The 26,024-nt window shown below is 37.7% G+C and overlaps 3 protein-coding genes across 13 annotated transcripts; 2 read left to right on the top strand and 1 right to left on the bottom strand.

Annotated features, from left to right (window-relative positions):
* The first annotated feature begins 793 nt into the window (after window positions 1-793).
* Window positions 794-4,682, top strand: LOC142538306 (uridine 5'-monophosphate synthase). Its single transcript, XM_075643655.1, has 7 exons — window positions 794-1,287; window positions 1,691-2,030; window positions 2,745-2,829; window positions 3,018-3,120; window positions 3,206-3,293; window positions 3,376-3,630; window positions 4,277-4,682. The coding sequence occupies exons 1-7, from the start codon at window positions 833-835 to the stop codon at window positions 4,403-4,405; spliced, it is 1,455 nt and encodes a 484-aa protein (XP_075499770.1). The 5' UTR covers window positions 794-832; the 3' UTR covers window positions 4,406-4,682.
* A 1,896-nt stretch (window positions 4,683-6,578) lies between these two features.
* On the top strand, window positions 6,579-8,053 carry LOC142539433 (aspartyl protease AED3-like). The gene has a single exon (XM_075644889.1). It carries the CDS (start codon window positions 6,621-6,623, stop codon window positions 7,941-7,943), a length of 1,323 nt encoding a protein of 440 aa, XP_075501004.1. The 5' UTR covers window positions 6,579-6,620; the 3' UTR covers window positions 7,944-8,053.
* A 1,260-nt stretch (window positions 8,054-9,313) lies between these two features.
* LOC142539432 (protein LNK2-like) lies at window positions 9,314-25,219 on the bottom strand. 11 transcript variants are annotated; one of them, XM_075644884.1, is made up of 10 exons: window positions 24,859-25,217; window positions 23,345-23,508; window positions 22,402-22,747; window positions 22,172-22,301; window positions 13,324-13,579; window positions 13,041-13,136; window positions 11,114-11,779; window positions 10,882-11,024; window positions 9,866-10,223; window positions 9,314-9,762 (listed from the first exon to the last, which is right to left on the bottom strand). In XM_075644884.1, the coding sequence occupies exons 3-9, from the start codon at window positions 22,643-22,645 to the stop codon at window positions 9,878-9,880; spliced, it is 1,881 nt and encodes a 626-aa protein (XP_075500999.1). In that variant the 5' UTR covers window positions 22,646-22,747; window positions 23,345-23,508; window positions 24,859-25,217; the 3' UTR covers window positions 9,314-9,762; window positions 9,866-9,877. The 11 variants fall into 11 exon arrangements, 10 of the variants coding, with proteins under 10 accessions (XP_075500999.1, XP_075501002.1, XP_075500996.1 ...); XM_075644887.1 differs by having other exon boundaries at window positions 13,324-13,592; window positions 22,172-22,250; XM_075644881.1 differs by lacking the exon at window positions 23,345-23,508 and having other exon boundaries at window positions 13,324-13,430; window positions 13,512-13,579.
* Window positions 25,220-26,024: the final 805 nt, after the last annotated feature.

The following is a 26,024-nucleotide window of genomic DNA, read 5'->3' as shown; positions in this document are numbered from 1 at the left end:
GAGAGCAGTTATTAAATAATACTCTAACAAAAAAAAATCTAACCAGCCTCTTGCGCACGACCATCCACAACTCATCACTATCAATATCAACTATTTGATTACTTATTAAATACCAGATAATTTGACTAGAAAGGTTAAAATCTCTATGATACCTAACCAAATTACCAAAAGAAGACTGCTAAAAAAAGGGCTCTATCTTCGTTGTTCAAGTAGTGATGAATCTTCTCAGCAATCTCTTTATATCTAGATTCAAGAGTCAATTTACAGCGAAAAATGCATCACTGCCTAGTTTTCTTGGCAAATAGACCTGCTACAAATACAAATAAATACATTAGAAAAGTAAATGAAGAATTTGGTTGGTCGACCCAAGCGTGGGTCGACCTAATGTTCTTTGATCGACCAAAAAAATTGGGTCGACCCGCGCTTGGTCGATCCATACCTAACCCGCGCTTGGTCGACCAAGCTTGTGTCGACCTTCTTCAACAAGAACACAAATCACGCACACACGAACACAAACTACGCACACAGAAGCAATAAAATGAGATAAACGTGAACATTACCAGATTTTGGTTAGCCATTTATTCGATTGAGATTGTGTCAAAAAATTTCTGCATCCAGGGAAGGGAAATTTGAGAAGAAGTCGAAAGAGAGATTTAGGTTTGGAGTCGACTGAATTGAAAAGAAAATGAATGCAATGTTAAGGGTTTTAATCAAATTTAACGTTGTATTTACATTTAAAACATAAGAACATTTATTTATATAAATTGACCTTTTTTTTAAATAAGTCACGTTCTGCTCCCTCCTCCCTAAATTTCCCCTCACACTGTTCTCAATGGCTGTGCCAACAATGGAGTCCCTAATCCTGCAGCTCCACGACATTGAAGCCGTCAAATTCGGCAACTTCAAGCTCAAATCTGGCATCTCCTCCCCAATCTACATCGACCTCCGCCTCATCGTTTCCTACCCTTCGCTGCTCCGCCAAATCTCCCAAGCTCTGATCAAAACCCTCCCTCCATCCTCCGTGTATCAAGTTGTGTGTGGCGTTCCCTACACCGCCCTCCCCATCGCCACCTGCATTTCCGTCTCCTCCGATATTCCGATGCTCATGCGTCGCAAGGAGGTCAAAGACTACGGCACAGCAAAAGCTATTGAAGGAGCATTTGAGCCTAATCAGGTTTGCCTTATTGTTGAGGATCTCGTAACTAGCGGGGCCTCGGTGCTCGAGACTGCTGCGCCGCTCCGCGCTGCTGGCCTGAAAGTTACTGATGCCGTCGTCATGATTGATAGGTGAAGAATGTAGTTTAATCAATGTAATGTTTGTGTAAATCTTGTCAGCTGATGCTATTTTAGCATTGTACTGTTCTATGATCTGTTATTTCCCGCACCACCAGATATCTGCTGGTGACTGACTTTGTGTACAAGTAGGCACCTGTGGTTAACAAATGTATACAATTTATGTAAACAGATATGTAAGCACAGACATCAATAAGATAGATTAGTAAACTCAAAATCTTTATTCTGGTACTCTGTGTGAATGATCGAGCAAATGGAGTGTTAAATAGTTGAGTGTGTTTATCGCCTCGTCATATATGTCTAGTAGTAGCTGTTAGACATTTTCTTTTACTCATGCCTAAATTTGTTAATGTTGTCTTATGAATCCTGGTTTTATTATGAATATCTCGGGACACAGGGAACAAGGTGGGAGGGAAAATTTGGCAGAAAATGGCATCACATTGCATGCAATGGTAAAGCTGAGTGAAATGGTTTCGATATTGAAGGAGAAGGGAAGAATTTCGGAGGAAACCCAGAAAATGGTCATGAAGTTCCTAGAGGAGAATCGAAAGGTGTCAGTACCAGTGGTACCAGCATCTGAGAAGGTAAAAGTAAGAATTGCATATGAGGAGAGGGCGAAGATGGCAAAGAATCCTACAGGAAAGAGGTTGTTTGAGATAATGGTGCAGAAGGAGACTAACTTGTGTGTGGCTGCTGATGTTGCCACTGCTGCTGAGTTGCTTGAAATTGCAGACAGGGTGAGGTGCCGAAAAATACTTACTAGTTTCTTATTGGCTGTTGATGGTTATATTGCTGTAATTTTTGTATGATCTGTCATAGCCAGTTCGTAATCTGATTTTGGAATCTTTTTTTTTTCTTTTGGTATTAAAGTCTGTATTATCCTGAGTGAGTAGTTGTAAGCAATTGCATATAACAAATTAGATAAGAAGTTGGGTCAGATAGACTCGGAAGTTCGGAAAGTTGATTTTAATCTTTTGATATTATCTACTAGAGATTGATTCATTAAAGAAATTGACCTTAAACTATTGTCATTCCCTTTAATATTTCTTTTATTTCAAATCCAGTTGTAGGTAGATATTCCTGAAATTTCTCTTGATCAGTTGATATGTGTTCAACTTAAAAAGTAAAGTAATATATGTATCTATGGGTGCATTATGATGATAAATTTTTATATTTTGTGCTCAGTAAAATAAGATGACAAGGAATCTAGTAGCCAACTAGCAGTGCATCTTCTTTGTTCTATTTCCAATAAAGATCTGAGGGCTTCAAGTAAACAGTTGTGCCAATTATAACTCATGATCTGTAGTCTAGTCTTTAGCTCATTTGTTACCATGTATCATGTGTGTCACTTGGTAACCTCGTACAATGTTTTAGATGACATAGTTGTTGTAAATGCATGCAAATTTGCTTTCGAATAATCTTTCTTAACCTTTTCTTTTATTTATCTGCAGGTTGGACCTGAGATCTGCATGTTAAAAACCCATGTGGATATATTTCCTGATTTCACAGATGATTTTGGGTCTAAGCTTCAGTATGGTACGTTATAACCATCATATTTTTTTGGCCCAGCAGCTCCTTAATTCTGATCATTAAGATAACTTTGTCACCTCAGTTATCATGCTGAATAAAAACCCTTTCTTTTTTGTTCTGAAAATGTGAGATATGTGCTACTTGTATTAGATCCTCATTCATTGCCCGAATATTGACTCTTTGACTATGACTAATTATGGTCGATCGTTTGAAGATTGCAGAGAAACATAATTTCCTAATCTTTGAAGATCGGAAGTTTGCTGACATTGGTAACACGGTGGCCATGCAATATGAAGGGTGAGTTAAATTTGCTCACTTTCCCAATTATATTCTTTTTTTGTGCTGCTTTCAGTGATGATTCTTATTTGTTTGTTTTATGCAGAGGTGTCTTCCGTATATTGGAGTGGGCAGATATAGTAAATGCCCATATAATTTCAGGTCCAGGAGTCGTGGATGGGTTGAAATTGAAGGTTAGGATGTTATGCTCAGTTTTGAAAAAGAGAGATTAGAACCCTCTTTCATTCCACTGATTTAAATTCTTTCCTGTAACAGGGTTTGCCTCGTGGCAGAGGACTGTTATTACTTGCTGAGATGAGTTCATCTGGCAACCTGGCCAAGGGTGATTACACGGCTGCGGCTGTAAAAATAGCAGAAGATCATGCAGACTTTGTAATTGGCTTCATCTCTGTCAATCCTGCATCTTGGCCTGGTAAACATGGAAATCCATCACTTATTCACGCAACCCCTGGTGTCCAATTGGTCAAAGGTGGAGATTCTTTGGGACAGCAATATAACACTCCAAATTCTGTAAGTAAAATTCATATTCATATGGTACTCCTTTACATTGTCTTAATCAGAATGTGCAAGTTAGTTTTTTGGTTTTCTAATGCAAATTCTAATACCTAGAGTATGTTGATAATGTTCATTAAATTTTTAAAGGAGATGGGACCAAGCTTTATTTATATCTTATTATCAAGAAAAACAACAATTTTATTGCCTATGGAATGGATTTTTCATGAGGAGGCAGTTTAAATTCCAGTGTGTCAGCAATTTGCAAGTAGTAAGAAAAACAAGTATTTATTGATTGTGTGTACAAACATCAAAGTTCAATTCGATTCTATGGATTATAGAAATCAGAACTAGTCTTCTTTGGTTAAAAAATGATGTTTGCTGAGAAATTGCGAGATCTTATCTTTTTAATGCTGTTACTGAGGATGGAAAAGCCCACAAAAATGGCTCAAGGCTTCTTGAACTAATTTGATGGCATAATAAAGGTTTTGTTATGGCATGCTTGATAAATGTTTGGCACGAACTTACTCCATCTAACACCAATGTTTTGTGCGTCACACGTTTTTTTAATCTTTGAAGAGAACTGAAAAAAGTGTAAAACTCGATCCATTATATTGTATACTACCAAATATTTGCATAATATTTACTGGCCTCATGGCTTCAGGTCATTTCTGAGAGAGGCAGTGACATTATCATTGTTGGCCGTGGTATAATAAAGGCAGCCAACCCTGCTGAGGCAGCACGTGAGTACCGACTTCAAGGATGGGATGCATATTTGATGGATTGCAAGTAACAAATTTTGATTTGCTCCTTCCTCTTGCTGTTTTGAGGCATCTCATCCTGGTAAAATTTCGAGAATTCATGGTTGCACAGCATCACCTGGGACAAGCCCTTGGATATATGACTTGACTTAGTTGTTTTCTAACATTAAAGCATAAATTGCTGCCCATGTATCGAATCTCATTCGAGCATGACGTCCCTTTTTCTGATGCAGAATTCAAGGGTCCATAATATTTTATGATCATTATGCTTTTATAAGCATCTATTTCTATTGTAGGCTTTTTACACAATTATTGAGCTCTATCGTCTTCTAGTACTACAGAGATCCTTAACAAGTAATTTATCCTCCATCAAGGTTAATAATTTTCGTATAGAAAGGATGAATTAGGAGTAGTTGAATTTGTGGGCAAAAGTGTTAAATCTGCGGGAGTCAGGTCTTAAAACTATGGCACAACTTATTCATACAGGAGCCACTTCTTCGAGTCGGCGGTGCTATCGGATAAATGAATTAAACCACGAGAACATTGCTTTCTAAAGTATGGTGATTATGATACTCTACTCACATCGAGTCGTAAAAATGTCTGATTTGGTATATGGTATATGTCACATTAATGAACTCCTAGATTAATTTGAGTGATGATTTTACAGAACAATAACAAATACTGATTAGTTGTGATTTCAAGTTTCAATTATGCTCCTCCAATGCAAAATCTTATTCTCCTTACTATTCCCGTGCACTTGTTGGCAGTGATAGACAATATATATATATATATATATATATATATATATATATATATATAATGGGTTTATTAAATATATGGGGCAAAGTTGGTGATTGAAAAATGACAAAATGTGAAGAAGATGATATCACGTGAATGGGGTTTCAGAAAGTCTTTGGGGGTAAGCCCGTGACCGACTGCAGCATCTGCTATATTTTCCCAAACGACAAAGAAAACTATCCACCAAGATTTCATGATAGTATTAATTGTTTTCATATATTCGTATTTTTATCTAGTAAACTCCCCTGTGGATTTATTATTATGTTCCAAATATGGCACTTATCTTTTTAAATGAGAATATTCTCATTTTTTTCACACATAATTAATATTTTTGACGGAATGTTGTAGTTCAATGTAAATTATGTTAAGTGATTGGAAACTCCAATGTCTAGTGAAAATGGGAGAGGCCTCTCATGCATTATATGTATCGAATTTAAGAAGAGGAAATTGCACAAATTTTTTTTCTTCCATTTTTCGGCATATTATCAGTCAATTCAAAGTTTTAGTACACAAAATGCGACAACGGACACGTCAAAAATTTCCAGTGTCACTTCAGCACTCCGATTAAAAATCACTAAAATTTTAAAAATGTAAATTAGTTTTCTAAAACCGTAAATTGATCGATAATATGACCAACAATGAAAACTAAGAATGAATGTGTTTTCATGTATACTTGTGACATTATTTTAGGATTAAACACTCAATGAAAAACACTTTGAATGATCTTTTGAATATATTTTAAATAAATTTCAATTGATGTTTTCGCTTAGCACAGTTCCTTTTCACGAGGACTAATTGGGACGTCCTTCACAGTGCATTGCAGATATATGCTTACATGGTAACAATTATTGTAAACCTTCACGAGCTGATTTTCTTGGTACCTCATCGGTTTGGCTTGAAGTTTGCTTCATTTAAAATTGAGTATATATGTATTTAATTTAGAGTGTATGAGTGCTACTAGTTTCACATCAATCGTTGGGTGATACAAAAAAATAACGAGAAGGAGAAAACACAAATTTGGTGTAACCTAAATTGGATTTTGATCACTTAATAAGTCAAAAATTAGGTTTTAGTGCAACAATTATTTGTTTTCAAGCATTTGTTCGCGGTAATCAATGTTGATATGACAACAAATATAACTTAAATTCGAAGTGTTTTTCTTGTGTATTCTTGATAAACCAGTGTTTATATATGGATGTAGGAGTATCTATTTGATCAGTAAGAAGCCCGGCATTGCTCGCGGAAACTTCTCCACTACTGCCTCCCGTAGGAGTCTAGGCCCTGTCTCGTCACATGTTGAATTGGGAAGAGACATAAACTATAAGACAGACTAGAAAAATAAACCCATGATTAAATAAATATCAACAAGGAATATACAAAATGGGAGGGTAGTCTATAAATTCAAAAACCACCACAATTCTTATTCAAAAAGACAAGCTAAGCTCACTAATGGAGTACTCATCCATGGTCATCCTCCTCCTCCTCTTCTTCTTCTTCTTCATTTCCACAACACACAGTGCTGCATTTGAGCCTTCTTGTTCTTCTTCAGATTCAGACCTTTCAATATTCCACATCTATGGAAAATGCTCACCATTTACACCACCAAATGAAGCGTCCTCATGGCTTAGTACACTCATGAAGATGGCCTCAAATGACCCCACAAGGCTCTCCTATTTGTCTTCCCTAGCCACCCAAAAGCCCACCAGTGCACCTATCGCCCCCGGCCATGTTATAAACGTAGGAAACTACGTCGTCCGTGCGAAGATCGGAACTCCGGGCCAGCTCATGTTCATGGTCTTGGACACCAGCAACGATGCTGCATGGATCCCATGTAGCGGCTGCGTAGGTTGCTCCTCCACCATGTTCGACACGAACAGGTCCTCCACGTTCGGGTCGTTGGACTGCTCCGCATCCGAGTGCACCCAAGTCAGCGGAGCCTCGTGTCCTACCGTCGGCTCGGGTTATTGCAGCTTCAACCAGTCATACGGGTCCGCCTCCTCGTTCGCGGCCACACTGTCGCACGACACCCTCGGCCTGGGCAACGATTCTGTCCCAAACTACGCTTTTGGATGCATCAACGCCGTGTCGGGGGGGTCTATTCCGCCCCAGGGGTTATTGGGTCTTGGCCGAGGCTCCCTCTCATTGCTCTCGCAATCCGGGTCCCTCTACTCCGGTGTATTTTCATACTGTCTGCCTAGTTTCAAGAACTACTACTTCTCCGGGTCGCTGAAACTCGGGCCCTTGGGTCAACCGAAGACCATCAAAACTACCCCACTTCTCACCAACCCGCACAGGCCATCGTTATACTACGTGAACCTCACCGGCGTGAGTGTCGGCAGGGTCAACATCCCCATAACTCCGGAACTACTCACATTCGACCCCAACACGGGCGCCGGAACCATAATAGACTCCGGCACGGTGATAACCCGGTTCATCCAGCCCGTGTACACCGCCATTAGAGACGAATTTATGAAGCAACTGAAAGGGCCTTTTAGCTCATTGGGGGCGTTCGACACTTGTTTTGCAACCACCAATGAAGAAATAGCACCAACAATCACATTGCATTTTACAGGGCTGGACTTGAAGTTGCCAGCTGAGAATAGTTTGATACACAGTAGCTCTGGTTCTCTGGCTTGCTTGGCTATGGCGGCTGCACCAAATAATGTGAACTCGGTGTTGAATGTGATAGCCAATTTGCAGCAACAAAATTTGAGGATCTTGTTTGACACTGCCAACTCTCGTTTGGGCATTGCTCGTGAGCTTTGTAATTGATTAGGCTTATATTTTTGTTTGATGTTTGTTCTCTTGGTCATTGTCAATGTTTGTTCAAACAAATAATGATGTCTTTTTATTACTTTTTAATGATATGATTTTGGAAAACATGTGTCTATCCAGCTCCACAGCATATATACACACACACGCGCCATATCATATGACAGATTTAAGCGGTTAAAAATGTCTTCGAATTGTGCTTGGATACTGGTTAAAAAGATATGATCACTAATCTAAACAATTTTTAGAGAGGAAATTGAAACTATGGCAAAGAGAGAATTTTTAACACTACGATTGGATTTATTGCAACTTGGTAGGATTGAAAGTACATATGGTAAAAGATCGAGACAGTGATAGGATTACCAAAAGGCTGATTGGATAAGGCCCACAGCTTTGTGCATTATATTGAATAATGGAGGTCTAACTTATTCATGATTCCAAAATCGAAGGTTAGGCTCTGGAACTTTGTGCATATATTAAATAGTAAGGCAGATTCTTCGCTCGACAGCGAATACCATGAGATGGGATGAGGGCCCGTCATGTGTTTTACAATGTGGGGGCGTTGATTGTTCACCCTACATTCCATAGAGTGTAGAATATTGCTCCTCGTACAGCTTCCATGCTAGGGCTGTGCCCCCCCGAAGTGTCAAGCAAGAAGTAGCTCCGAAGGGCATCCAAGAAGCCGGAGAGAATAAAAAACAAGTTAGAAGTGCTGATCTCGAGGAATACATGGCTTCCGTGCTGTGCTTCGCCATCCCTAGTAATGCTCTTGCTTCTTGCCAGTGAATTAAAAAACTTGGGCAACTGAATGATATACGGCAGTACCGTGTGTACTGTGTAGTTTGGGAATTTTAACATATGCCTAGCGAAAGGAAACAAAAAGAAATATGGAATACAAACAAAATTATAGGTCTGCGCATTTGTTCATTAAGTTTTCACATTAGTCATTGCTTGTGCTATAACAAGCATTCGTGCCTTCTGTATTTGTTGCTATCATATGGTACTTGTAGAATTATGGTCTAGTGATTTGCTTCGAAGAACCATACCAGACTCGTGTAACTCACAGTTGATAACATATGCAGTACAAATCAACACTATCGACATAAGTTTTCAGGATTTCAAGAGAAAAAGGTTATCCGGCCTGCTGTATTCACGAGACTCGAACCTGAGCTCAAATTTTTTGTTGGATAGTTACAATACAAAATTTGGATTTTTCGCATATACTCTTAAGGTGAAAAACTCCACTAGTTATCTAAATAAGATCAGTTAAGTATAATGATATTTTCAATTACTTGGAAAAAAAATCCGTTGCATCAAATATTCATGAAAAAGTAAAGCCTCGCATAAAAGCAATGTAAGGAAGATCCACGTACGAAAGCAACTGGTATTTATTAAATATAAATTAAATATAGCCAGTTAAAGAAACTTACATAAATCAGTGCATTCCAAAATTCTTCTAACTGATAGTCCTAGCAAAACAATAGTTTATTTCACTAGTTTAATAAGCCATAAGAAACATCTTTAGACTTAAACTATGTTCCAAACTACACATACAGGAGAACATGAATGAATGTTTTTGCTTATTACAAAGAGGTGAAGACATGTCAACACCGCAGTATAGTAGTGAATACTAAACCCATCTTGAAGTTTTCAAACATGATGTGGTGACTTGTAGAAAGACACCATTTCCTTGATAGGTTAATAGAGCACATCGATCTTGACAATGAATCATGAAAAGATGACCACAAATAATTCAAAATATGACACCCATAAACTTTTTCCCCTGTAATATAGGCTCCTGGTACAGGTATCCTTCAATCTATCGGAAAAGGATAGAGTTTGCTGATTAACTCAGTACCAAAGGATTGTTAAGGTTGATACATAAAGACACGTAATAAATTGATGGAAGAGGAGGAAATTACTTTCATAACGATTCAGAGGCATTTCATTCCACTCGTCGCAGCTTCAATGTTTGACATATTTTGGGGAGTGTCTAAGCGAGGGCTGTTTTTGGACTGATCTTTATCAAAATATACACGAAAAGTTTTTGACCCATCTGGAGATTCGACTTGAGCTTTCTCAAAAGTGTCTGGAAAATGTTCCTTCTCTATGCTTTCTAAAGTTCTTGGTTTCCTTTCATGCGAGATGTAAGCAGACACAGGTGAATCATGTTTTTTGGAAAGTTTTCCTGATAACTCTACAGGTCTACGGAAAAGTAAATGTGCCACAGTACGATCTATTGGATTGGTGTCGGTCTCTTCATCAGATATTGTACTAGTTCTGTTTGGGAAAATAAACAAATGATCAGACATAGCTGATAAATCGAAATAACTTAAACTTACTCTGTTATCAACTGCTCCAGGACTCGAGAAGAAAATGATTGGAGAGCACATCACAGTAATTCAAAAGGCTATAAAAGGATATGTGGCATAAAGAATTTAGCAAGCGGTCAGTGCATGCTAAAAAGAGTCTTGACTGATGTATTTAAAGGAAGTTTTACAGCTTATCTAAGGGTGAATGCATTTAAAATTTTTGACATTACAATTAAATGTTGGCCAACAAGTTAAACCTCCCCAATTGCATTAGTAAAAAGTCATTGGACTTGCAGTTGATTCAAGAGAGTAAATTTTGCTCCAAACTTCAGTTTTCGTACAATTCCACTAGTTTACCATCCAAAAACTTAATAGATACATTCTATTTCCTTCTATTAGAGATGATTGTCTGACAACATATTACTGATGTTTAGCATCATTAAATGCTGCTTGTCTTACTGGCAATCATGATCTCGCACATGATAAGTCACAGTGGTACAATCGATGATCTGTAGGTTAAGTCCAAAACATGAAAAGATTTAAAAATAAAAAATCAAGGTCTTCCCACGGTGCAACAAAGGACATGCATGATTGATGTGAGTGTTCCTCGCAAATTATTAACTAACCTCTCGTGAGTATCAATATATTTGCTGAGCACTTCATCTCTGATGTTGATAGTGCCTGTATCACTAGGGCGATGCCTTTTAATAGCACTTTGAGCAAGTCGAAACAAGCTATCCCGGATGCTAAGTCTTATTTGGATGTCTAACTGCAAAAATGTCAGTTTGTGGCTGAGTTACGCCAAATTATTAGAAAAATGACCAAAAAACATTCTACCAGCAGTAACATTTTACTAACTTTGGAAATTGTTTCTTGAAGTTGATAAAACACTGATTCCTCCACTGAGCGATTGTCAAAAGTTATGCTGACTGCATTGGAATCGTTGACTTCTGTGGATGTGCTGTGATCAAGGGAAAGCAATGTGCTAAGATTTCCATCAACTTCTATGTTCTCTCCTTCCATCGTCGAATATTCAACTGATAAATGATTACCGAATTGCTGCTGCTGTTTCTGAATTGCAAGAACTGCTCTCGATTGTTGACACCTCCGTAACTTTTCGATTTTTTCCTTGGGTGTCATTGTTGGATGCTTCACTGCACCATCCACTGAGTTCTTCGGGGAATTTGCATTTCCATTTTCATGGTTTCCTTCGACAGGATGAAACTGTGGTACAATGGACATGGCAGGGTAGTGAAACACATTCCCATATAAACTAGATGACAAAAGTGGACCAGTACATTGCTTTTGTTGGAAAGGTTCAGCCCTCTGAGACTGCCATTGCTGGCTGAGAACCAAGGGTGGATATTGGTTGACCATTGATGGTGCATAGTGAATGCTAAATAGCTGTGACGGGCTTGCTCGTGAGGAACGTGCATAACCTAAATCGTGCAGATGTCTGATTTCATTCTTTTCTTTTGATTTCTGGCACTTATGGCCTTTGGGCAATCTCTTTTTATTATTGCCCTGAAAAAATGAAAACAACGAGAGAAACTGTAAGGACTCGATGTGAATTATCTTTTATTTGACAATAATTAAGATAATTTATTTTAAAATGAAGAATTTAAAATAATTAAGTCAAAAAATTAAATTGAACCTCCGCCACCGGAATCTTGAAATTATAGAAGGCTTTGGTAGCTCTTGACTCAAGCTTCATTTTGATACCCATATTGAGAAATAAATCGCGATCTAAGCCGAACACCAAAACCCTACATCAAGACTGCATGGATTGTCTGCGATTTTCCGGTTGTTTTCGTCGGTGATTTATGTGTTTTCTGACTCAGAGTGAGTAGTAGTCGAGCTTAGGACCAATTCGAGTTATCTCCGACCCTATTATGTCAAGTTCCAGCCACGTGACGCCGAGTGCCGCCACGAGCTCTAGTTTCATACTACTTTGCTTTTATGATCGATTTTCAGCCTCTTCGTTGATTTGTAGTTTGTCCCGTGAGTGAGTTTTAACCAATTGATTTATTTCGATTTCCGGTTTATTTTGGTACCAATATTTGATATTTGTTGTATTTTTTGATGTGAGTACAAACTTTGCGTTGATTTGAGGTGTCGACTGAATTTTCAGATTCGTTTGAGGGATTTTCAAAATTTTCAGCTGGTTTATATTAGTTTCAAATTATTAAATCGTATAAATGAGTATTTAATTAGTTTGATGCCTGAATTGTTGAAATTTATGGTGTGAATTTTTAATATAAAATGCAAAGTTTGGGGAATTAGGAAAGTTAGGCTCTTGAATATTAGTTTAGTGTCATTTGAAGCTACAAGGTATATTTTGCAATGAATTAAAGTAGAAATGATGGATTTTAAACATTTTAATCGAATATTAGAATTTAGAAATTTAAAGTGCCTAAATAGTTAATTCAGAATTTTAGAATTTAAAATTTTGAAGTGCCTAAATAGTTAATTCAGAATTTTATTTTAATTTAAAATTTTCTGAGATTGTATATCTCGGTAACTTGTCTGGGTTGGCATTTTCAAACTTTTCTTGAGGATTTATATTATTAGAAATTACTTGGTTGAGGTACGTAGAAAGTTATTTGAAAACTAAATATGTTTTTATGTCGAGCATAAAATTTTTCAATGACAAAGAATGATTTCTCATCCGTCAGATTGTTTGTTTGCTTGTATTTTTATCCTAGAGGACAAGAAACAGCTTCTTCATACAGTTTTTCTTTTTTATTAGAGTTTCATTGTCCACAAGTAAAGGAGAGAACATTACCTTCTCCGATAGTTCATTCATTATTGCAGCTCTTCCTCCATCAGGCTTCTTTTGGCATGCTTCGCTATTTTCACCAATCTCAAAAGTCTGAGAAAGCTAGAAAAATAATGAAAGTGATTCCCATTTTTACCTCTATTACACATACAAGTGCAGAAGATGATTAAGCCAAACTCGTGACTTTACAAAAAAAACGAGAAAAAAACTGAACAGTAAACAAACTTAGTTATTTGCACTTTCTATTTCACTAATAGCTCGCTATATATTCAATAGTAATTGTGCTTGCCTGTTCATCTTGCCCAACATGAGATTTGATCTCTTTGAATGTTTCATTCACAGAAACAAAAGAATGGCTGCAATCTAGCGTAAATTCAGCTCCAATCTCAGACCCATCTAAGGAGTTCAGTGCACCAAGTGGCATATCAGAAGAATCACCAGATGTAGGCATGAGTATTGATGTGCGACTAGTTACACCTTGAGAAGACAACCATGGCTCATCAACACTACCACCACAGTTCATGACTCCACATATTGGGTCGTTCCTGCAAAATATCACTTGTGAGGATACCAAGTCAGATGGACATGGAAAGGAAATACAGTAAACTGTGATAGTAAAGTTAATGGAGCTACAGGCCATGTATTTAGTCAACGTAATGAACTCTGTTTAGTTTAAAATTGTCGAAAACAAAAAAGGGAAGATCTTTTACTATCAGTAAAATTATATTTTAAGAAATAAAAATAAATTAGTAGATACAATAGAATAAAGTAGGAGATACATAATTTTTGTTTCCTTCTTTTCCTATATACGTAGGTATTACCCATGTATTAATCAATGAGAATAAATGTTCCTTTCAAACATTCTGACAAGGCATCAGAGCCACGTCGATACCTTCCATGAAAAAACTAGGGTCTATAAACTTGCAAAGTAGCCACAGAACCCTGACTCAACCTTACGTTGATGCACTCTTTCTGGGTATCTCACTGCCGATAGCCGCAGGTGCTGCTGATCCTCTCGCAGAAGTGACGGTGGTGTTAGTGTGAACCACTTGCAGCAGTGAAGCAATCCTTTGTCCAAGTCCAAACACCCAATAAGCTCAAGAATTCAGCAAGGAAAGCGAAGGCAAATAAACTTGCGACAGCATGGAAAGCAGCTCCAATGGGAGCCTCAAATTCCAGCAATGGAGGAAGAACCAGCAGCTACGAAGTCATGTCAGGAGAGACCGGCTTAGATCCTAAGATATGTATTGGAAGTTCCTCTTGGTGATTTCCATAAAATGGAAAGGAACTAGAATGGAAGGAACCTGATAGGAAGGAACCAGAATTGTGGTGCATCTGTTCATGGTATTCCTTCGTATAATTGTATCACAATTTCTTACCCTACATGATGTTCTTCAAGTCCACAATATTTCTTGCAATCTACTTCCAATTGGTAAACAAACTAATTATCCAAATTGTCTAGTTAATTTCTCTTCATTTCAATGTCTTTTTCAAGATTATATTATCGGAAGAAGATTGGCATGCTAGACAGCATGGAGGACTATATTTCTTTGAAGATGGATCAAATTTGGGGCAAAAATTTCAACCATCGAATACAGAGTACTTATCCCGAATCCATGATTGTTTCTTTAGATAATGATATTATGTTATGTCAAGAATCTTGAAATGGGTATTTTAAAGAGAGAAAATTTTAAATTATGCTCTCTCCCTCCCTAAGCCCCTTTCCAGTCGTACCCTTCCTCAGTTCACCTACACGTTCATATATTGAGCTTCGGTGATTGTTTCTTCCTTTTCGCCGGCGCTGGCCGATGGTCGTCGGCGGGCTTTTTCTTCAAAAACATCCTTCGCTAGTCTCGCCTCAGAGTTTTCCGGTTACTTTTTTTGTCTTCGTTTGTATCAAGAGTTTTCAGGTTACTTTCAGCTGTTGGGTTGCAGCAAACGTAATGAGGATTTGGAAGAAAGAACATTTAGGCGTCCAAACACCGTGCGATGAAGTTATTCACATCGAACATAAAATTTTCAAGATGCGGTTGGGCCTCGGGGGTAAATCGATATGGTGGGAAGAAAGAACAAGAAAGATGAGCTACATGATGGACTTCAGTCGTGATGAAGCGCGTTGGCTAAGCCAAAGATTCAATGCTTTTGTTAAGTACCCTGTTCCAGAGTCGGATTTCCATCGGTACAAGGGTCAAACCGCAGTCTTCACTTTACAGAGATTTGATAACAGACGTGGGTGTTTCATTGAGGTCTCAAAATTCAACTCAAACGGAAGAAAGCAAAGTACTATTGTGCCCAGCGGATTTAACTCAGGAGGATGGAAGAAGATAGCCTTTACTTTGGGGAATCTACTGGCTGGAAATTATCAGAGGAAGATCCATCACTTTGTGCCATATCGCGGTATAAATCCACCGAGTAAAGTTCCAGTTTTACAAAGGGAGGATACGATTAAAAGGGATTTGAAGACGAATCAAGTTTTAGACACGAAGGATAGCGGCGAGATCAAATGGGAGATGAAGTGGCATGAAGCAATTGTGATTGCAAAAGGAAGGGTGAATATCCCTTGGGAGCTAATCCAGTACGTCCTACAGAACTCAACCAATACACCGGTTAAGGTTTTCCCCTTTCAAGCAAACAAGGCAGTCTGGTGGCCAGCAAATTCTGAAGATTTAGCTTATTTTATTAAGTTGAAAAGAGGTTTCTTTGAAAAAGGGGTCACTTTGGATTTTGAGGAGTGGAGAATGAACATCAACACGGGATCTAGGGTACTCAAGTGCTGCAACAGTTGGATACTAATATATGGGCTACCTTGGAACGTTTGGTCGCCGGATACCTTCAATATCATCGGAGATCGTTGCGGAGGCTTGCTGGAAATCAGTGAAGAAACAACCTCCTTTAACAAGTTGGAAGCGGCTAAAATCAAGGTTAAGGGTATCGAAGGAGGATTTATTCAGAATATGATGCGTATACCTTTGGAAGGGGGGGATTTGGAGATAAACATTCAGGTAGAATCCTTCGATCCTTTGGCTTTCGAGCGGTATCAGAGGCTCACTTATGCACAAGTTGTGGTGAATGGCAAGAAGACTTTGGCGGGATGGGGAAACAGTAACATTATTCAAGCGCAAGGAGGTGCTGCGAAGGCATCTTGTTTTGTAAAAGGGAACCAAGAACCGGCGGGTTTAATCACCCAAAATAATAGCACTGGAACAAGGAAATCAGGACCTGATTTGGGGGGCAGCAGGCAGAGGTTGGAAGATTTACAGGGGTCAGTAAGCTCGAAGAATGAACAAAGATTCTTAGGGGGAAACAAAGACAAGACAACAAACAAATTTGGGACAAAAGTATACAAAATCTTGACAAAAATCGTCCCAAAAGACGCAACAAAATTCGGGAGATCTCCAATTCAATCGATGCCTAGTAGAGATGAGGAGAAGGATTATGGGAAGTCCAAGGAAAATTGTAATCGTCTTTTATTGCCCGCGTATGGGAATGTTTATTGCAGGAAAAACAATCGAGGGAGTGTTAGGACTGAAGTGGCTTATGGTGATGATGAGAAGAATGAAACAGATTTCGGCACCAGTGCTGACATATGGTTTGGTGGGCTTCATGATTCAGATAACAAAGCGTTAATGGAGGTTCAAGACTCGGAAGATGACGTGCTGGAAAATGAGTATGAATTCTCAGATTCTATCAGTCAAAGATCGATGCGGTCTGAGGAGCCCTTGGATAGCGACGAACAGGGAGCCATAATGAAAGAGATGTTCAGATCACCGACGAAATATGAGTCAATTCCAGAACAAAATCAACCCGGAATAGCTAAATCTTCTGTCGGACAAGTACTAAACAATTTTCATTCCTCATTCTTGAATCATTCTTTCAAACTTCACGCCTTTTTTCCCTCGTCATTCTCGGTCTTGGGGTTGTCTAGTGGTTTTTTAGGAGGTGGGGGTGAGAGGGTGGATGATTTGTTGGGACACGGGAAAGAAACTTTTCAAGGGCTTGAATTGGATACAAAAAAGTGGACTGAAAATGATATTCAAAACGGATGGGAAGATGGAAGGCGTGGGGTTCGGGGAAGTGTGTCGACTGGACCGTTGAAGAGGGAATTGAATAGGTTGAAGTGTGGAATCAATTATGAGAGAGGTTCATCCTCGAAGGGTCAAGAGGTTTTGTTATGAAAATTCTAACTTGGAATATCAGAGGTGGAGGGGACTCAAGAAAAAGAGAACTAGTTCGAACGGTAATTCGTAAAGAAAATCCGGACTTGGTAGTGATTCTGGAAACTAAGAAAGAACTCATTGATAAGTGGTTTGTGTCCGGTCTTTGGAAGACTCGATTTGTAGATTGGGTTTGTCTGCCTTCGGAAGGACGTGCGGGCGGAATACTTGTGATGTGGGATCCGAGGGTGGTGATGGTCAGTTCTAACTTGATAGGGGAGTTCTCGGTTTCTATACGGATCAAATTCAATGAAAACATCAGGTGGTGGTTCTCAGCGATTTATGGCCCGGTTAAGCCGCAAGATATGGAGAGATTCTGGGACGAATTATCAGGTTTGAGTTCGATCTGCGAGGATTATTGGTGTTTGGGAGGTGACTTCAATGTTGTGAGGAATACGGGAGAGAAACTTAATAGCCGTTCATCCACCGCGAGTATGGTTTGCTTCGATAACTTGATAGGCAGATTGGGGCTTCATGACCCCCCGCTCTTGAACGCAAAGTACACTTGGTCAAATCTCATGGCGGAACCGATTTGCTGTCGATTAGACAGATTCCTCATCTCAAATGGATGGAAGGATATTTTCCCTCAATCAGACAAACAGTTTTACCCAGGATTACTTCGGATCATTGCCCGGTGATATTCGATACCACTAAGTTGAGATGGGGACCGGCTCCTTTCAGATTCGAGAACGTTTGGTTGTCACATAAAAATCTAAAAGAACTCGTGCAGAATTGGTGGGTTGATGGGCCGCTTCAAGGTTGGGAAGGGTATAAATTCATGGCTAAACTCAAAAAAATTAAAGCGGAAATTAAAGTTTGGAATAGAGAGAGTTTCGGCGATTTGGGTGTCAAATTAGTGGAGTTGACCGCAAAAATACAGCATTTCGATGAGCTTGAAGCTAATGGAGAGTGGTCTGAAGAATTACAATCTGAAAGAAGGGACGCAAGATGTGAGCTCCAAAATGTGACTTTTAAACGATACCAATTGGAGAGCCAGAAAGCAAAAGTCAAATGGTTGAGGGAAGGTGACCAAAATACGAAGTTCTTTCACTCTTTGTTAACTAAAAGAAGAACTAGCGATTGTAGATAAGGTGGAGTTGGAGGACGGGTCACTGATCACGGATGAGGCTAAGATTGAAGAGAGCATTATCAAGTATTTCTCGAATCTGTATAGGAAATCAGAGGGGGATGGAGGAGGATTTGATGGATTGGATTGGTGCCCCTTGGATACGAATGAAGCGGAGGGTTTGGAGACTCTTTTCTCGGAGTTGGAAGTTAAAAAAGCGGTTTTTGAGAGTGGTGGAGAGAAATCTCCGGGGCCAGACGGGTTTACACTAGCCTTTTTCCAAAAAAATTGGGAAACACTCAAGGAGGACTTACTAAAAGTCTTTGCTGAATTTTTTGAAGGAGGGATCGTGAATGGGATTACTAATGAAACTTATATTTGCCTCATTCCTAAGAAACAAGATGCGATTAAAATCACTGATTTTCGGCCCATTAGTTTGATTACTAGTTTGTACAAGATTATCGCCAAAGTGTTGACGAACAGAATGAAGAAAATTTTGGGCGGTACAATTGCCGAAAATCAATGTGCTTTTATCAAAGGGAGGCAAATCATGGATTGTTGCCTAATTGCCAACGAGGTGGTGGAGTATCGCAAGAAGAAAAAGAAGGGTTGGGGTGCTGAAAATTGATTTAGAAAAGGCCTATGAAAACGTCGACCGGAGATTCCTTGATTATGTGCTACAAAAAAAAGGATTTGGAATTAGATGGAGGAAATGGATTAGAGGGTGTGTGTCGAACGTATCATTCTCGATTTTTTTGAACGGTAAGCCGAGGGGTAAATTTCGAGGGAAAAGAGGAATTAGACAAGGGGACCCTCTCTCCCTTTTTCTTTTCAATTTAGTTGCCGATGTTTTGGGGAGATTAGTTGACAAAGCTAAGGATTTGGACGAGGTGAGAGGATTAGTGGTGGGAAAAGGAAATTTCGAAATCTCGCATATACAATTTGCGGATGACACGTTGTTTATGGTACAGACAAAGAGACATGTGATGAGATTAGTGGATTTAATCAAAGAGTTCGGTCAAAAATCAGGTCTGAAGATTAACTTTGAAAAAAGTGTTATTTTGGAAATCAACTTCGAGGATAATGAGGTGGTGAGTTTGGCTCAAACGATTGGTTGTAAAAAAGATGTGTGGCCGATCAAGTACCTTGGGGTCCCGTTGGGAGGTAAGCCCATGAATGTCGAGTTTTGGGAGCCGGTCCTATCCAAGATGTCAAAAAAACTAGCAAGTTGGAAAAAGGCGTTCTTATCAAAAGGGGGACGTCTCACGCTCATAAAGTCTGTCTTGAGTGCAATGCCTTCCTATTACATGTCTTTGTTCCGTGTGCCAGGTACAGTGGCCGCAAGAATGGAAAAAATGATGCGTGATTTTTTATGGGATGGAATGGATGGGGATAAGCATTGCCATGTTGTTGGATGGGAGCAAGTTTGCAAACCAAAGGAGAGGGGCGAATTGGGTTTGGGGAATATTGGTTTCAGAAACAGAGCATTATTAGGAAAGTGGTGGTGGAGAGGCACAAAGGAAAAGGATACATTGTGGAAGAAGGTTGTAAAGAGCATATATGGTCTTCAGGATAATGGGTGGGATTTGGGTTTAGCCAGCAGGAATGCAACTTTCAGAAGCCCTTGGAAATTTATTTCACGTTCTTTCCCGGCAATTCATCTTTTGTGTGGTTCGGTCTTGAGAGGGGGTAATTTTATTCGGTTTTGGGAGGATGTGTGGGTTGGGAAGGGTCTCTCTTTCGTCTTTCGGTTTCCTTCCTTGTTTAGGATTTGTACTCAGACTAATAAACCCATTCGTAGCTTTCTAGAGATTGTCAATGTTGGGGTCACGGTTACTTACCGATGGGATGTGCGTTTTAGGCGAAATCTTAATGATGTAGAGCTAGGGGAATTCGCTTCTCTTGTGGCTATTTTAGATACAGTAAGGTTACAGGTGGGTTCAGAGGATTTCAGGGTTTGGTTGGGGGATTCCTCGGGATTATTCTCAGTCAGATCTTTTTACGAGTCTTTCTTTCCGATTCATATTTTTCCTTCTTTCGCTTGTCACGACCATATTTGGAAAGTACCTAGCCCCCAGAAGATTAAGATATTCTCGTGGATGGTGGCTTTGGAAAAGATTCCTACTTCTGATTCGGTGCAAAGAAGATGGCCTACTTGTGCGTTGAGTCCGACCTGGTGTACATTGTGTCACGACCACGACGAGACTCAGGATCATTTGTTGCTGCATTGCTCTTTTTCAAGAGAATTATGGTCTATGGTCATCAAAGAACTTGGATGGTATTGGGTGTTTCCTCAAAGGGCACGAGATATGTTCATTATTGAGCCTGGTATTTTATCGGGGTCAAAAGTTGGGAGTTTCTGGTACGTGATCGTTCACTTCACGTTTTGGACGATATGGCTTGAAAGAAATAGCAGAATTTTCAATGACAAGGCTTCACACATCAATGAAGTTTGGGAGATCATCAAATTTAGAGTGGCGGGAACGACAACGAAGATCAAAGAATTCAATCATATGTCGATTTCAGACGTTGTTAGGGATTTGAAGTTTTTAATGTCTTGACTACAATGTAGTAGTTTATCCCAATTTGCGGATTACTCATCTGCTACTTTTGTAACACGAATTTTTATTATATATAAGTTAAGTTTCCTATCAAAAAAAAATATTATGTTATGTCATTTTAGACTTGGTTATCCAAACTTCAAGCATTTACAACACTTGTTTCCTAAATGATTTTGGATGAAGCTTCATCCTCATTTTAATGGGAAATATGTGAATACGTGAATATGTGAAACATCATCACTTCATTTCCATCATAACCATATAAACCCTCAAAACCCTTTTTAATAATAGCAAGTGACGTTCGGGGTTCTAAATAAACACATCGAATAAAATATGGTTTATCGCATTTACATATGATCACACAAGACTTTGTTATGTTTATTTACTAAGTGACAACTATGATGCATGAAAAGTCTCGAAAGATTTTACCAAATCGTATGGGCATAGTTTCAAACAAATATCTGGATATTTTAGAGTGATAGTGTAAATGAGTATTAAATTTGATCTTAGGAAGTTTTTTTTCGTGAAAATGGCATAATATATCAAAGTTCTTGTATTAGTACTCTCCAACAAAACATGGTGGCCCAAAGAAAAAACAAGGATCTTTTGGAGGTTTGGGTCTACGAAGATTTCTGAGTATCTATATGGATTAGCTATTTTAACTGCAACATATTAATTAATCACCATCTAAAATATTAAATTTCAAACTCCCCTTCCAATTTTAAAAAACCCTTATCCAACAACTCGAATTTAACGATAGTTACCCTCTAAAGATTTTAGTTGCACGACCTTTGTTAATAATAATTGGAACAAAGGAAAAGTAGAACTCGAGCTGCCAAATGTGTCTTCCAAACACTTTCAGGAAATGGATTTTATCTGTTTTCCAAGCCAAATCATTATCATGGCAGAGATATAATTCTTGCCATAGTGCCTTCACTTTATTATAATGCTCAGTAACCTCTCAAACCTTGTTTTGTCTGCCACAATCCTCAACGAATATAAAACTTATCTAAATAAATTTGTCTACTATCCTGTATTTATCTAAATAAATTTGTCTATTATCCTATATTTCTGTTTGTCCCTATAGATGATAGTGCGCTAAAAATAAACAACAGAACTGAAACTAAATTCCAGAGCTAAAACACATATGGAATGCCATAAAGATGATATACTTCTGTCTAAAGTCATTCCTTTGAAAAAATAATATTGTTTCATCAAGAAAATTCAAAGGAATGAAAAATTGCAAGGCGGTTGGATTCTAATAAATAAAGATGAAATATAAGAATTTTTAATTACCTGAATATCCTATCCAAATCATCAAAACTTCCGATATTTGCCCAGCCATAGTCGACAAAATCACCTTGTTCTCTGTCGTCTGGTGGATTTTGAAGAAAATCATAAACTTTATCAATTTGCTTAGTTGCATCTATGTATTTAGAAGATTAAAAAAAATAGATCATTAGATTATGAAGCCATTTCATTAATATTTAAAATAATCGTTCGATTCAAAGCTTTCAAGAATCCACCTTTTGTAGTCATCATATTGTTGGATGCAGCAGTGCCCATCGAATCCTGATCAACTTTCTCGATATTTGTAATAGCTAGGTCTGAACCATCAGGCCGTGCATTAGAAAATCCCTTTGAGGGGGGGTCATGAATGCCATACTTGCAGCTGCCAACCACTTCAACCCCATGTTCAGTATTTGTACAAGGTTTCTTTTGTTCAATAGGGCTAACTCGAGCAATTTCATGATTCATATCCTTTTTCATGTGATCAGATAAAACTGGACGGTTCTCCTCATTTTGATCCGGATAAGGAACAATATGATCGTCACCAATTTCCCTAGCCTCACCCCATATGATATTTGTTAACTGAACCAGAAAGAAGTAGATAGTCAGGTATTGATGCAATTGCAATCAACTTAGAGACTGAAGTGTATCAATTGAAACATGAACGAGCAGAATTTGTCGCATGAAGCTTAAATGAAACACAAAGACCTAAAACATACATAAGATGTAGCAAACAATGAGATGACATATTGCAATAAAAATGAAATCATCGGTAGAAATATCAGATTTTTGAAAATAAGCACGGCATTATTTAAATGTTAAGTCAATAAGTTTGGAGCTTATTTGGCAGAGATACAGTGAAACATAAGGTGAAGAGAGACACAATACCATACGGTACTATCATAAAAGGGATGTTGTCATCTTTCTGAGACACATATCTACAGTATAATTTAACTTCAAATGGGCATGGAACTCAATAAATCCTAGTTGTTCTCGCCAAACTGATTAGATAGACTAACACAATACAGGAGTCAAATTATGTAAATCTCTAAGGAAAACATCTCATTTTATATTATCTCTTAATCTTAGGATTTTACACGATTTGGGGTGATCTCCTAATTCTTAGGGATTGTATAGATTGTTACTGTTATAGACTGCAGAATTTTGTATAATACAGACCTTTTGTAACCCATTAAAGTCTTCCTGGCCTGGCCCATTTCTCTAGCGATCTGATCCCTCAATCATCTTTCATTTTTTCTCTCTCTTGATACTGTCCAGCAGTATGTTGGATAGCACAACAGACAGCACTGTTTCCGATGTCCAAACAATCGAGAATAATATGGCTGCTTCAACCCAGAATTGCGAATATTCAATCAGCATACCCATCCAAATGAGGAAAATCGTTTGAAGTGGTTGCAACTAAGGGTGTAAACGAACCAAACCAAGCCGAATATGAAGAAAATTTTACTACTCAAATTTGGCTCGATCAGATATATTCGAACTCGAAGTTCGAACAATTTAAAAAAATTTGCACTAATTTTGCTCGAATTAGAGCTCGAGTTCGAGTTATTTTGTTACTGAAACCTGATTTTGGATGGAGTCCACAATAGCTTGATGCAAAAAATGCATTTCTCCGTGGCGATATTGAAGAATAAATCTACATGGTTGTCATCTTGGATTTGAATCTAAAGCAGGAATGGAATGCAGACTTAAAAAGGATATCTATGGACATAAACAATTGCTGAGTTCCTAGTTTGGAAGACATGCTAAAGTTGTGCTCACATTAAGGCACAAACAGAACCAACTCTATCACTTTTTAGTGACAATCCTTGTTGGTGTGCATTGATAATATGGCAGTGATAGGTAAAGATGAAGAGAGATACCTAATTTTAAAACAACGGCTTCTAAAGGAATTTGAGATCAAGGAACTTTGGAGGTTGAAAACAATTTTTGTTGCTAGAATCACTCCCAATTCTCCAAAAGGGTCAATCTTGGGTCTCAATATTTTGTAGTAGTGTTGTTACAAGAAAGTTGTTTCTTGTAATCCGAGTTTATACAATTTTCACCATACAGTTTCTATTCGCAACATCAACCAAATTATATGCACTGCCAAAAATATATTGCTTGTGATTCTTCCAGTTATTCACTTCCATAACACATAACTCCCCCCATCACTCCCCCAGCTCTACTCTCTAAAAATCTCAAGATCTTGCCCCGTAATATCTAACCACGTTATGCCAGACCGTTATATTTTATTAGTAATTCCTCTGATTTTACAGGAGCATAAAACTCGGTCTATTTAGTTGCTACAGTCCATGACTTAAATACTCATGTGAGTATTAACATCATTTCACCGAAGAATATATATGAAAGAAATCTAAGTAAATGACGTAAGACAGAAAGCATTCAGTTCCATCATCAAGAAAATTAATCAAAAACAGAAAGAAATAATATATCCCTTTCAATGCCTTAAATGGTAAATATTCAAATAAAAAATAACGCAATTGATCATCCAACAATATTTTCTCAAAAAGTACATACTTATATTCTTCTAATATTTTCTCAAAAAGTACATACATATGTTCTTCTTCACTCTCACAAAAAACACTAGCCAGAAAAATAAATAAATAAAAGAAGAAGCATTCCAGTTACGGAAAAAATAAAGAAAAGCAAAAAAAAACAAATCCACATACCTCCTCGTCATTCCAATCAAACATAGCCATTAAATAAAGAAAAAATCGCTTCCCCAGATCGAAAAACGGCAGTTTTCACTAAATCGATCTTCAAGTATAGCCAAATTTCCTCCAAGCAAGCCTCGTCGAACAAAAGCATTAATCAAGAAAAAATATCAAAATCCCAATAATCCTATTTAATTGTCCTGATTCCTGAAGGGTAAACAAGGGGAGGGGAGTTTTCTTGTTTCTTATGCTTAACCAAGAAGTGGGATTTTCAGAGAAGACTAACTTCGTGGAGAGAGAAGAGCGCAGTTGGGTGGTGAGAGCGCCGTGTGGGGCCAATCCCACGTGAATGATTTCGTTTCTTGTTGCAGCATATCAAATTTGTGGCTCAAAATCATCGGATCTATTGCTACACTGTCGTTGGTTGGAAGAAATTACACACTAGAAATGAAATTTTGTCATGCCATAGGATAATATGACTCGATGCCGAACAAAAAAAAACTTATTATTGGTTTAACAACGACTCGATGCCGAACAAAAATTTTGAAACGAAGTAAGATATATTGGTTTTAGACTTTTAATGATTTTTATGGAGTTTAAAATTTTAGAATTTTTCAATCTAGAGTTTTATTTTTATATACTCTATAAAATTTTAGTGATATTCATGTAAATTTTTGTAGAATTAAAAAAAAAATCATGTGATATTCAGAATTAACTTTTTAAAAACTATACAAAAGTTTATATGTGTTCAAAATGTCAATACACTTTTGATGACTCCATAAATTCTATTAAGTACAAAAATTAAATTTGGAAATCTCCCAAACTCACATACTCAATACAAACACTTAAAAAAATTCATTCTTTTCTCATTCATATATTTTTCTTTTTATTTGTACTTTTCAAAAACATTTTTTTTATTACTAACAATAGTTTTAAATCAAATTATTAATATCGTTCATTTTATTTTTAGAGTTTCAGTCACAAAATCTCATAAAATTTAAAATTATATTTATTAAAAAATTTAAAAAATTATTATACTACATAACAAAAAAATTTAGTATTTTATTGATCTATAAATTGAAAATAATATTATTTTTAATTAGTAAAAATTAATATTTTATTAATTATTATATAAGCAGCCCTTATAGCAATAACAAACAACCTATTAATTTTTCTATATT

This window comes from Primulina tabacum, chromosome 3 (assembly GCF_025594145.1).
Source record: "Primulina tabacum isolate GXHZ01 chromosome 3, ASM2559414v2, whole genome shotgun sequence".
Taxonomy (NCBI): Eukaryota; Viridiplantae; Streptophyta; class Magnoliopsida; order Lamiales; family Gesneriaceae; genus Primulina; species Primulina tabacum.
The sequence above is the reverse complement of the archived record's forward strand: the minus strand, read 5'-3'. Positions and strand labels throughout refer to the sequence as shown.